At 38.2% G+C, this 12,880-nt stretch overlaps 1 protein-coding gene across 3 annotated transcripts in view; it reads right to left on the bottom strand.

Moving 5' to 3' along the window:
- INTS6 (integrator complex subunit 6) overlaps window positions 1–12,880 on the bottom strand; it is a 63,660-nt gene that overhangs the window by 26,265 nt on the left and 24,515 nt on the right. The window contains exons 3-6 of one of the 3 annotated variants that reach the window (XM_019529978.1): window positions 6,970–7,059; window positions 4,177–4,360; window positions 1,748–1,873; window positions 923–1,077 (exon numbers count right to left, since the gene is read on the bottom strand). In XM_019529978.1, coding sequence (XP_019385523.1) covers window positions 923–1,077; window positions 1,748–1,873; window positions 4,177–4,360; window positions 6,970–7,059 — 555 coding nt within the window. Of the gene's footprint in view, window positions 1–922; window positions 1,078–1,747; window positions 1,874–2,225; window positions 2,391–4,176; window positions 4,361–6,969; window positions 7,060–12,880 lie in introns of those variants that run through there. The other 2 variants (XM_019529980.1, XM_019529979.1) reach the window with 2 other exon arrangements.

The raw sequence follows: 12,880 nt of genomic DNA on the forward strand, positions 1-12,880 counted from the left end.
TGGAACCAACTTCCAAGGGAAGTGGTGCTGGCTCCTACCCTGGGGGTCTTTAAGAGGAGGCTTGATGCCTACCTAACTGGGATCATTTGAGCCCAGTTTTTTTTCCTCCTGCCCTGGCAGGGGGTCAGATTTGAAGATCTATAAGGTCCCTTCTGACCCTACTTCTATGATTCTATGATTCCTTCTTTCCCTTCAAGCCCGCCTCTGAAACAGTTCCAAAACATTTTGGAAAATCTTCACTTCATTCTGGAGCTGTTTCGGAGCCCTGTGTTTCATTTCGGATTTGGTGTTTTCACTGCCCAAGCATCTGAATCAGAAACAAAACAGTTGCTGAAATTTCACACAGCCATAGTAGAAATGACTCTTAATTACTTTTGGCATTTTTGTTTATATTGCAGGCTTCAGTCTGAATTCTAATTAAACTCCTCCTATATTGTTTTTCTTTATTCATGACTGCTCAGATGTCAGTAAAAGCCCTATTATTGGAAGTTTCTTGCTGAAAGAAGCAGATACTTCTTATGCCACCAGCTTCCAACCTGTGATCTATGGACCCCTAATGGTGCACAGACTATGTCTTAAGGGGTCTGTAAAAGATGACTATGATCAATCAGAAAGTACATGAATAACCCCCACTTACAATTCAAAGGCTCCATACCATTCAAAATTTTTAGGGGTCCACAAATGAAAAAAGGTTGAAAACTACTGTCTCATGCAATTACTTCACATGAACAGCATAGAGTATGTTAATTGCCACTCACTCTTATTCCTAGCAGTTAGAACACTGTTGAATTTCTTTTCTGAACTCACCCTTTATCAAGCTGCTTTCACAATACTTTAGTGAAATATTCTGAGATTTTAAGCAAATTAATGGGAAGCAGTTAAGATAGATTTTCCTTGCTTCTACCTATCTTCAAAAACTTACCAGTGTTGGTGAATTTTGATCTGGCCAAAAGGATTCTGGAACAGGCCAGTGGCCTATGGGAACCCCAGTTTTAGGGTTTGGTCTGACATAGATAAGTTTGTGACAGCTGTGCCAAGGTTGGGATCCAAAGGGCCTAGATATATCCGTCTGTCCATCTACATAAAAATAATATATATTAACAACTATATATAATTAAATAAAATTGAAATCTTTAAACACTGTTTTTATGAAATGTGTACAAACTTTTTATACTTCAAGGAAGTTATCCTTAGAATAAGATTAAAAGCCACAAGGAAAAATAGATGCCAGTTTCAATTTCTATGTTACATTTCCTGCAAGAATGCTAACTGACATTGGAGCAACACTGCTAAATCTTTACTGAATGAAGGTCTGAAAAAGGTGATTACTGTCTGATACTTCAGAACTCAGTTGGGGTTTTCTTTCCTTCCTTATCACAACTTTTGCTGGATGAATCTTAAATCTTCACACATCAGGAAAATATTTAATGTACATAATTCTAGTACAGAATAACTCCAATGAACCCTTAACATACAATTTCAGGGAAAAGATAACATTTTCCAAGAATATATTTTTAAAGATTAGAAAAATAATTAATATTTATAACAGGAGGGCACAGGGCTACAGGAAATGTAGGCCTGATACACTACTTGAAACTCTTGAAATGTGCTATATTATAAACTAGACAATATTAATTATGTCTAAAATAATAGTACTGTTCCAAATCAAAATATCCTAATTTCTGGTGATAATTATATTTGAATTCATCAAATTATATCACTAAGGTATCTAAAATATTTCAAATACCATCAATTGGTGAAGGATCTGGTCCAGATTTTTCAAAGTTTATTACAACTCCACTTTGCACTTTTTGCACCAAGGACTCAAGACACTGATTCAGCATTCTCGGAGAGCACACACAATATGAGCGACCTAGGATGAAAGGAGGAGTGACAAGAGCAAGTCAGCTACACATTGTTCCTACCTTCACCTTATTTTTTCAGTCTAAGCCGTTTAATGTGACATCCCATTAGCTTTTTTCTGCTGCTATATTTCATTTGTTTAAATATCTACCATCCATTCCCAAAATGCACTGTTTTAGAACATGGACTAGTATACTGTATGTTTACTGATTTCTCAAAATTGGATAGCAGTACAAACATGAATCTGTGTTTATAAAGTGGCAGCCATTAAGATAACACTATTTACCAGCATCTACTATATTGTGGCTTTTGAGATACTGCAGCTATGTACTATTCTGTAGCATATGGAAAAAGTGAAGTACCTCAGATACCATATCAGTAGGTTATTCATTGGTAAATGATCTTATTCTCTCTTCTTTCTCATCACATTTTCTTTCCTCCTAGGCTCCAGGCAAGCAGAATCCTAACAAAAGTTTCAATGGCTTCTATGGGACCCTTTTTATAGGATTTTACATTTTCTGTATTATCTTTAAATAAATACAAGTCAAAATATTATATTTAAATATACTTTTATATGGAATCCTTTCCATGGGCTTTCTACAACAAGGTCATTTTAATAGAACATAAAATCACAGAAGATGAACTGTAGGGAAACCTGTCAGCTCAGCCACTCCATATCAATTAGAAGTTGCTTCTCCAAAAAAGTTCTGTCTCATTTATTTTTACAAACAGAGGTTCTACCACTTTCTTTGGGCAAGTACTGCACAACTTAATACATCTAACAAGTTTACCTTTCTACGGTCACATGCCCTTTACTACTACTATCATTTTGGTGATTACACTTATAAAATATTTTAGGTTTATATCCCCTCTTAGTCATCTCTTGCAAAATGGTTCACATAGTTAGCTCCTTTGAACCTTACTCATAAGTCAGGTCTTCAAGCCTCATGATGACTTTTGCTGATCTATTTTCAAGTGCCCTATTTACAGAGATAGACAAAATTCAGGAAAGCATGCTTAACTATGAAGCAGCAGAACAGTCGACTGAATGTTTTCACGAAGAGTTGCATGCATCTCAGAAGGAAACAAGACACTTACTTTTTGACTACATAAAATCAGAGAAATAAGTCAGCCGTGTTAGTATGAACTCAACTAGAAGGCATGGTAGATTTGTACCTTATGGTCTGTAAGGTGCAAATCTACCCTGACTTCTACTTAAAAACAAAAAACCCTTCCAACTTCATAATTTAAGGTCTCTATTGCATTTCTGAAATGTGGGCTCCCCCTTGTGGCACCAATACCTTTACATTCCCATGAATGTTAACCAAAGTCTGTCCAAGTGTCAAGTTTACATTTTGAAAGGAGCAGGAATCAGGTCAGTTTTGAGAGGGTTTATTTATTTTTTAATTCCTTCCTCTACACCCCTCATCCTTCCCCCCTTCCCCCACAACTGTCTTTCACCTCAGCTTCTCCAATCAGAAAATTATTATGTTTTTGGGGGTGTAGTTATAGCCATGTTGGTGTAAGAACATAGGTAGACAAGGTTCTTTGAGTAAATCCGGCATCTTTTATTAGACCAACTCAAACAGTTGGCGCAATTCTTCTTCACAAGCTTCTGGGAACAAATGCTCTTTGCCAGGCTTGTACCCAAAAGCTTGCAAAGAAGAACTATTTGAGTTGGTCTAATAAAAGATATCAAATTTACACAAAGAACCCTGTCTAATTATGTTTTCTACATCTGAAATATTCATACTAAAGACAGACAACAAGGTCTGCGCCTGAGGGGTTTGCAATTTAAAACAGGAGACTGAACCATGAGAAATTTGGAAGGGCGGGGGGGCATGGAATCTATGATGGGTCACTGGGAAGGGGAAAGTACAGAAATGTTTCTAAAAATATTGTGCATTTAACATTTAAAAGTCCAAAAAGCAAAAAAAAGTGTCTTGGACTTGAGTTTGCTGACATGGAAGAATGCTAGTATTTCAAGACTACCTCAACATAAAGAAATATCAATTCCTAAGACTTCTGGTTGCAATATTAAAATACCAAAACACAAAAGCTTCTCTCATTCTGGGCCAAACTGCTCAGGAAAGCAGATCCATACCCTTTCAATACAGGTCAAATGGATTTCTTTGCAATTCACTATTCCCTTGAAGGTTACGTTATGTAGTGTCAGTATACCCGGAATTTTTAATTTTTTTTTTTCAATAAAAAGGATTCCATTTTAAAAAATATATATTCTGCCATACGCAACTGAACCATGATGCTAATTACTTTTAAAAAATCTTTGTCAAATAAAGCTAGGCTACTTACCTCCTGTGACTTCACACATGGGTGTAATTGCCGACTCATCAACTGGTACGCCTACTACCTGCTCTGGTTCTGGAGCTGTGATACCGGGCAAGCGCAGAACTAAAGCAAATAGTCTTTGATCCCAGCGAAAAGGTTCTTTAGTCAATTCACTTCCAGGTAAAGGAGAATTGAGAGGTAAGTGAAGCTGAAAAGAGAAATTAAATTTCTGAAATCATTATTTTCTGCAAAAATACAAAAAAAAGTTAAAATAAAAATCAGGAAGGTATATAATGACACCAATGTATGGTACATCTTTCAAACTACTTATGCTCAAATAATCTGAAAATCTGACAATACGGTTTAGATATTACCCAAACAATGCAGGAAAACCATGCTTTATGTAGCCCTATATTTAACTCATTTCATATCAACATAAAACACAAGCTCAAGATCCATAAATCACAAGAGAATTTCATCTTCGGAAGATGCATATTAAGTTTAAAAGTTCCTCAAACTTGCTTTATTAGAATTTCTGCAAGCAGAACTACTTTACTGTAATGCTCTTCCAACAATGTTAAGCTCTCATTACTTAGTACATATTAAAACGAACTTTTGCTGTACACAGAGAGAGCCATGCTCATCTCTCAAAGTCTGCTTTTCTGGATTCCCTGAAATAACAATGCACTACAGAATTAAACTATCAATGAAATGGAAGAGAATAGTGAAAAGAAACATTTTGTTGTTATCAAAATTTAGCTGCAGTGAATTTAAGTCTCTATTCAAAGCCTTCCAACTGTTAACAGCAGCTTCATAAAGAAGTCTCTACTGAACTCTGAAATCTTTTAGGGGCTCAGCTTATGATTATATTGTCAGAACTATCTTTTTTTTACATGACCACAAATGTCACTGCAGCAAAAAAAATGTGGAGATACCTTAGAAGTATTCAGAGAGATGCACACTCTCCCTTACACATTTATACCAATGTCTGTGATGTATGTGAAGAGAGAGTAAGATTTAAAGTCAACATTAATGCAAGATGAATTCTCGTGTTTAGCCAATGCAAACAATTACAATCAGAGAAAAACTGTGCTGACTCTCAGCAACTGAAAAAGAATAAAAATTCTGCATAGTTGAAGTTGCAGAAAATACCCTCCAAAATATTTTGTTTTTACTGTTTGAAAAAAATGGCTATGAATTAAGTGAAATTACTTTGAACTTCTCAAGCATTGATGTTCAGAACATTATCTACTGAAACAGTAATGACCAATCCTGCTAAACTATACTAACAACATTTCTAAAATTATTCTGTGATTAGCAGTATGCCTACTTAACAGGAGACGGAGTAATCAGTATCCCTATCTTCCATATAATGTTGGTCACATGGGTAGAACAGTCTATTTGCATCCAATACTTTGAATGTACTGAAATTTAGAACGACGTATCCAAACACAGCATGTATTTTACACAGCACAAAACAGAGAATAACTCACAAAAAGCATTTAAAAGGTTTTCAGAAGGAGCCAAAGATTGTAGACTGATAATACTATTGTTGGTAACAGTAGAAATCTAGTTTGATAAAATACAGGGAACAAACTATACAAGAACAAAATTTAAAAAGAGATTCAGGAAACATTTTCATCACTTAACTAACATGATTGATGACAGGGGCAAAGATTATAGATCAAGACCTGAACAGAGAGCACAGACTAAAAACATGGCTAGTAAAAGGTAATTACAAAAGCTCCTTTCTTCTTGTATAGCATTTTTAATTAAAGATCCAGCTTTCAGATCTTAAACCTCCATTTGTAATGGAGGTTATGTTAGCCTGTTGCATCAAAACTGTAGGAAGTTGTAGAAGACAAGAGAGAATTTAGAAAAATCATTTTTTTTTAAAAAAAAAAGACCTAAGCTCCTATCCTGCTGGCCTGGCATCAATTTCCCCTTTTAAGTCATTTGATTTAGATTGGCTAGTAGCTTGTAACAAAGCTGCTGCAAAAACAAACAAGTATTGATTTCCAAAGGTGGAAATCAAAAAGAGTAAGTCTTATTATTAGACAGAGAATTCTGTTTTTTACTTGAAGAATTATTACATATTATGAAATATATGTAAACAATATGCCTTTTTGGTTCAAGAATAATCACTCTGCTGTTTACTGATTTAGAGTATCTTGGTCCAATTATCCATTTGCCTGGACCCTGAAAGCCTATTCTCATTTTTATAATGTGCATTAGAGAGTAAGCAAACTTTGGTGCTTACAATCTAAAACTGTCCCTAAAGTTAGAATAGATGGAAGGGGAACACTTCCCCTAGCAGAACCCACAATTTGAAATTAGCAAAGGGCACCAAATTGTGCACTGAGCTTGTTACTGCTTTGTATGTTATATTTTATATCTTTTATAGTCTTGTAAGACAACAATTTGCCTTTCAATTTAATGTTGCTTTCTATAGTCCAGTTCTCTAATCTATCAATATCTCATCCACTTCCTCCTTAATATCATTACTTTTCTTTTCTCCCTTTATCTTCACTGATAAACACTCAGACCTGACACTTCCTTTTAGACTTTAGAACAAGCATATATGTACATTGTGTACACCCAGTGTATAACATAGCACCATCTCCTTTCTTCCTTGAATTTATCCTTCCAGAAAAAGGTTCATATTCCAATGATAAACCAGTGATCCAGATGATGTACCATTTAAATATATCACAATAGTACAGGAACATCTGAACACACTTAAATCACAATCCTAACATATGAGCATTATTTTGGAAAGTCAAGAATATTAGATTTAAAGGACAGATCAGATCTTACCTCTTCCTGTACCCCACTGGTGGTTGTTAGTTTACTTCCATCAGTTACTGTTATGATTATTGCAGGCTCCAGAAAAAAGGGGTTTCTTCCCTAAAAGAGAGGTTAATTACATTAAAAATGCTATATTCAAATTCATAATTTTCTGGTTTCAAATTCTTAACCTACGCTGATACACCAAAGGCCCAATTCAATACCTGCATAAATCAGTGGAAATTCCCCAGTGATTTCAGGGACATTGGTATGGGTCCTAAATATATTTTTATTTTGTATCTCCTGAAGTTATCTAGGCTATGAGTTTTTCAAACTTTTTTACATCTGAAACTTCTTCATGTGGAATATTATCTTTGTAATCAGAAAGTGTTGGTATTACTCCGGTGGCAAACCACTGATGAAAATATATTTTTAAAAAATAATTACCGAACTCAGAAAATAGAATGACAAACTTCCTTACAGTAAGAACTTTAAGGTCAGAACTGGGTTTAGAACCAAAACACTCCACATTGGACTATTAATCTGGGACAAAAGATGTGAAGTCCATGATAGACCACCATCAGTATTTCATACTTGTTCTTTCTTCCGGTGTCTCCCTGGTTTCTTTGCCAAATGTGAACACTTGGTCTTCATTTTCAAGAGTCAATAATGGGTCAGAACCCAGCTGTACAACCGACTACATCTAAATTTATACCTCACCAATACTTGCACAAACTCCAATAGATACAACTTGGTGACAAACTTATTCAAACTGGAAATTAGAAGGAGGCTTCTGGTAAAAGGAAAAAAAAAGTTTTGGGATGGTTTTCCAAATAAAAGAACAAAAATTAGGGACAAGAAGTTTGAATTACTTGAAGATGGAGTTTAACGAGTTTACAGACAGGATAGTATAAGTCAGTGATATCCTTGGAACAATGATCTGCACATGTGATATGTGCATTCAGGTCTCATCTATGCTAAAAGGAAACCATCTCCCATCACATAAGAGGTGAATGGTAATCCGTTGCCTTAGGGCTTCTGGTAAGGAGATATTAAAGGTAGCAAGGCCCCTGACATTTCAGGGGAGAGGCACTGGTGTTGCAGTCTCCCCAGCTCTTTGTCTGTAACAGTAAGGTTTTTTCTACAAGGTACTTCATGGCCATGTTATGTGAGACAGACTGAAGTGGATAATCTGCACATTTTGGAATAAATGGTTGTCTTGGAACACAAAAGAGTGTCCTTACTCTTATGCTCCGAAACAGCCACTCACCTGTGGAAAATCCTGTACATGAAACCTAATAAAAGTATGAAAGACTCAGAGAAAACTTTACAACCAAGGGATAAACTATGCAAAGAATTTCTAGACACCAAATTATTCATAATCTGACTGCCCTTACAACATGTCAAAAGACCTTTTCTTTTTGCTCAGACTCTCCCAATAACCAGAATATAAATAAAACCCTGTAACCAGGAAGTAGAAGACTCACTGAAACCACTAAGAACCATTATCATAGAGTTTGACCTGAAGAGCAATTAGATACAATGGTAATAGGCACTATAAAAGAGAAAGATAATTTTTTTTCAAGCCATTTACTACAAAGCATCATTGTCATTTAGGGTGAATGTTTAGAGAATGGGAAATACCAGAAACACTTAAGTTTAACAATTGTAGGTGGCAAGCGTTCAATTTTAAATGGCATTCACTGCATAGTGCTCACTTATAAATCAGTCTTTTACTATAGGGTAATAAGAAAAAATATTGAAATGATTGATTCAAGGAACATTTATATGTTTAGACAAAAATATAACAGAATAATAGAAAAATCAGGCTGGAAGGGACCTCAAGAGGTCATTTAGTTCAACCCCCTGCTCAAAGCAGGACCATCCCCAACTAGATCATTCCAGCCAGGGCTTTGTAAAACTGGGCCTTGAAAACCGCCAGGGATGGAAATTCCACCTCTCTAGGTAACCCATTCTAGTGCTTCACCACCCTCCTAGTGACAAAGTCTTTTCTAATATTTAACCTAAATTTCCCCTACTGCAACCTGAGACCATCGCTCCATGTTCTGTCATTTGTCACCACTGAGAACAATCTAGCTCCAGCCTCTTCAGGACCACTTTTCAGGTAGTTAAAGGCTACTATTAAATCCCCTCTGTCTTCTCTTCTGCAGACTTAATAAGCCCAGTTCCCCCAGCCTCACCACAGAAATAATGTGCTCCAGCCCCTTAATCATTTTCACTGCCCTCCACTGGACTCTCTCCAACTTGTCCACATTCTTTCTGTAGTGGGGGACCCAAAATTGGATACAGTATTCCAGATGTGGCCTCATCAGTGCTGAATAGAGGGGGATAATCACTTCCTTCAATCTGCTGGCAAATGCTTCTACTAATGTAGCCCTATATGCTGTTAAGCCTTCTTGGCAACAAGTGCACACTGTTGACCCATCTCCGACTTACTGTCCATTGTAACACTCAGGTCCTTTTCTGCAGAACTGTTGCTTGGCCAGTGGGTCCCAAACCTGTAGTGGCGCATGGAATTCTTCTGTCCTAAGTGCAGAAATTGTATTTGTCTTTGTTGAACCTCATAAGATGTCTTTTGGCCTCCAATTAGTCTAGGTCTCTCTGAATCCCAGCACTACCCTCCAGCCTATCTATGACTCCCCTCAGCTTCGTGTCATCCGCAAACTTGATAAGGATGCACTCCATCCCATCTTCCAGATCACCGATGAAGATATTGAACAAAACCAGGCCCAGAACAAACCGATACCAGCTGCCACCTCGACTTCAAGCCATTGATCACTATCTATTGAGCCCAGCGATCCAGCCAGCTTTCTATCTACCTTGCAGTCCATACATCCTTAGCTTGCTTGCAAGAATGCTGTGGGAGACCGTATCAAAAGCTTTGTTAAAGTCCAGGTATATTATGTCCACTGTTTTCCCTGCATCCACAGAGCCACTTATCTCATCATAAAAGGCTATCAGGTTGGTCAGGCATGAATTACCCTTGGTGACTCTTAATGCTAACTGTTCCTAATCACCTTCTTCTCCTCCAAGTGCTTAGAAAAGGATTCCTTTGAGGACCTGCTCCATGATTTTTCCAGAAACTGAAGTGAGGCTGACTGGCCTATAGTTCCCTGGACATTTCTTCCCTTTCTTAAAGATGGGCACTATATTTGTCCTTTTCCAGTCATCTGGGACATCACATGATTGCCATGAGTTTTCAAAGATACTGGCCAGTAGCTCTGCAATGACATCAGCCAACTCCCTCAGATGCATTACTTCCAGCCTCACCGACTCTACACATGCACCTTTTCTAAATAGTCCCTACCCTGTTCTTTCACCACTGAGTGCTGCTTACCTCCTCCCCAAACTGTGCTGCCTGGTGTAGTAGCCTGCAAGCTGACCTTGCCTGTGAAAACTGAAGTGAAAAAGGCACCGAGTACCTCAACCTTTTCCTCATCATGTCACTAGGTTTCCTCCCCTATTCAGTACGGGATCCACACATTCCCTGACCTTCCTCTTGTTGCTAACATACTTGTAGAAACCATCTTGTTACTCTTTGCACAACCCTTGTTAGCTGCAACTCCAATTGTGCTTTGGCCTTCCTGAGATCCACTCTGCATGCCTGAGCAATATTCTTATACTCCCCTCTAGTCACCTGTTCAAGATTCCACTTCTCATAAGCTTCCTTTTTGCATTTAAGCTCACTGAAGAGCAGGGCAGGATTAACGCATAGGCAAAGTAAGCACATGCCTAGGGCTGAGCTGCAGGAGGGCTCTGGTTGTTTCCCCTGCAGCACTGGCACAAATGGCCCCATCCACCTCCCTTCCCTTCCCCTGCCCTCTCCTGGCCTCCCCGCTGCTGTGACTGCTTCCTAGTGGTGCCTCCAAGCCCTGCTCCCTGAAAGTGGCAGCACCAGGGTGGAAGGAGGGGTGGGTGGGGGGGAAGGGTCCTCAACTGGCCTGGGACCCACCAATTTGTTCGTCTAGGGCCCACTAAAGGGTTAATCTGGCTCTGCCAAAGAGTTCTCTGCTAAGCCAATCTGGTTGCCTGTCATTTGTATTTGCTGTTCTTCTCAACACTAGCTCAGTGACTAGTTAGCATCAGCTCCAACTACAAATGGCATACATAGCAGAGCCTGAATAGATTGAGTAGGTCTCGGAAGATGCAACTCTCTCATGAAATCATGGGGCCTCTATGTAACTGACCATTGTGTTTGTTCGGATCATCTCCTGAGATGCCCTGTAGCACTAAAATGCACCCCACAAGATCTGGCAACACCAACACAAGCAGCAGTGGCTGTTGCAGAATATTGGGAGTAAATGACTTAGAAAGGTTGGATTGGAGATGCAATGACAACGATGAACAATAGTTCAAGGTCAGTGCTCAAAGTATTTGTCTTAATGTAATATAACTAGATTTATAAAATTTAGTTTCACTTTTATGGACATTATAAAACTACAAGACTAGAAATCAAACAATGTAGATGAGTATCTTTCATGAAGGAGAAGCTGGTTTACACAATCATTTAAACTGTTAAAAAGATTAAAAATGCTAGTCAAATACACAAACTTACTTTATAGCTTGCCAAGAACATCAACTTTTTTTCTTAAGTTATGATAGCTTTTTCTGTTAAATAGTTCTTCATCGGTAATGTGAAGCAACAACTGGAAACTAATTACAATTCAATGAAGCAATATTTAAAGTAGATTTCTTAGCTACTGAAAGAACATTTCTACCTCAGCTAATGGAAGAATAACGGCAATTCATAAAATAGACCAGCAATCAGAAACCTTTAATAAGTTGTGGGGCAAAACAACCCAGCTCTCATTTGACACAGGCTGGGTGGCTTTGGCAACCTGTAAGCAACAGGTGGGGAAGAGACTTTCCCTGCACCCATGCTGAGGTCAAACAACTGGAAAGTGCACCCACACTATGGCCACTCCTCCAAGCCCTCTCCCTTCCTATACCTTAGCTGTGGGTGGGCTCAGCTTCCTGCTAGTAGGGGGCTGCTCAAGTTCTAGGGACCTGGCAAACTGCACTCATGCTGTTGCTGCTTCTTTCTACTGCCCTCCTTCCCAGCCCTCACCTGCCAGCTGCAGTATGGACACATCTGGCAGTTGCTCAACCATAGCACAGCTCCCCATGGGCTCCCCAAGCAAAGGCAGTTCAGATGTGCAGTACCCCACTGGCTGGGAGCTGAGCCTGCACCCAGTCAGGAAGCAAGGTAGTGGCAACAACACAGACACAGGCAAATCCTTCCAAATACACACACTCGATTCAGGGTCTAATGTTGCCAACCCCTGAAATAGACTAAAATAATCAGTATCAAATGACATTAAGACAGTGATCAGAAATGTCTTGAAAGACTAAATTATATGTAGAACACCAGATAAAACTATAATTTTTCTTCATCGTAGTATACTGTTAAAAATAAGGGTTTTTTTTTTTTTTAGTGAGCTGCACTTAAATAAACCCCAATTTTACAAATCTCCCCTTCTTCACAAAAGACTTCACATATCTGTATTTTCTCCCAATTACATAAGACTTTTGGGTGTCCCTTTGTCCAAGGTTTACTTGTTAACTTTGGGCCCAAGCCTGAAGACCAAATTTGGAAAATGCTTTAACCTTTCCCTAAGGAAAAATGTTAGAACCTTGCTTTCTAACTTCTTACTTTCACATTCATTTAACTGTAAAACATACGACTGTGAGGTATTTACTAAACAACTTGCACTGTTAATAGAAGCTATTTGCCCCAAAATGAAGATCAGTTGTAGATTAGTGGGTGATGCAAAGGAAAACCATTCATAAGGTTGCTAATCCTGCCCACCTTTGTAAAAACAAATAATAGATTATGATTGATGGATCAGGAATTCTGCCTCCTGCAAAGGTTAATGACTTAGGGAGCTGGTCTTTACAAGATCAGTTTATATGCCCTTTA

Source organism: Crocodylus porosus, unplaced genomic scaffold (assembly GCF_001723895.1).
Source record: "Crocodylus porosus isolate Cpor-Errol unplaced genomic scaffold, CroPor_comp1, whole genome shotgun sequence".
In the NCBI taxonomy this organism is placed as follows: Eukaryota; Metazoa; Chordata; order Crocodylia; family Crocodylidae; genus Crocodylus; species Crocodylus porosus.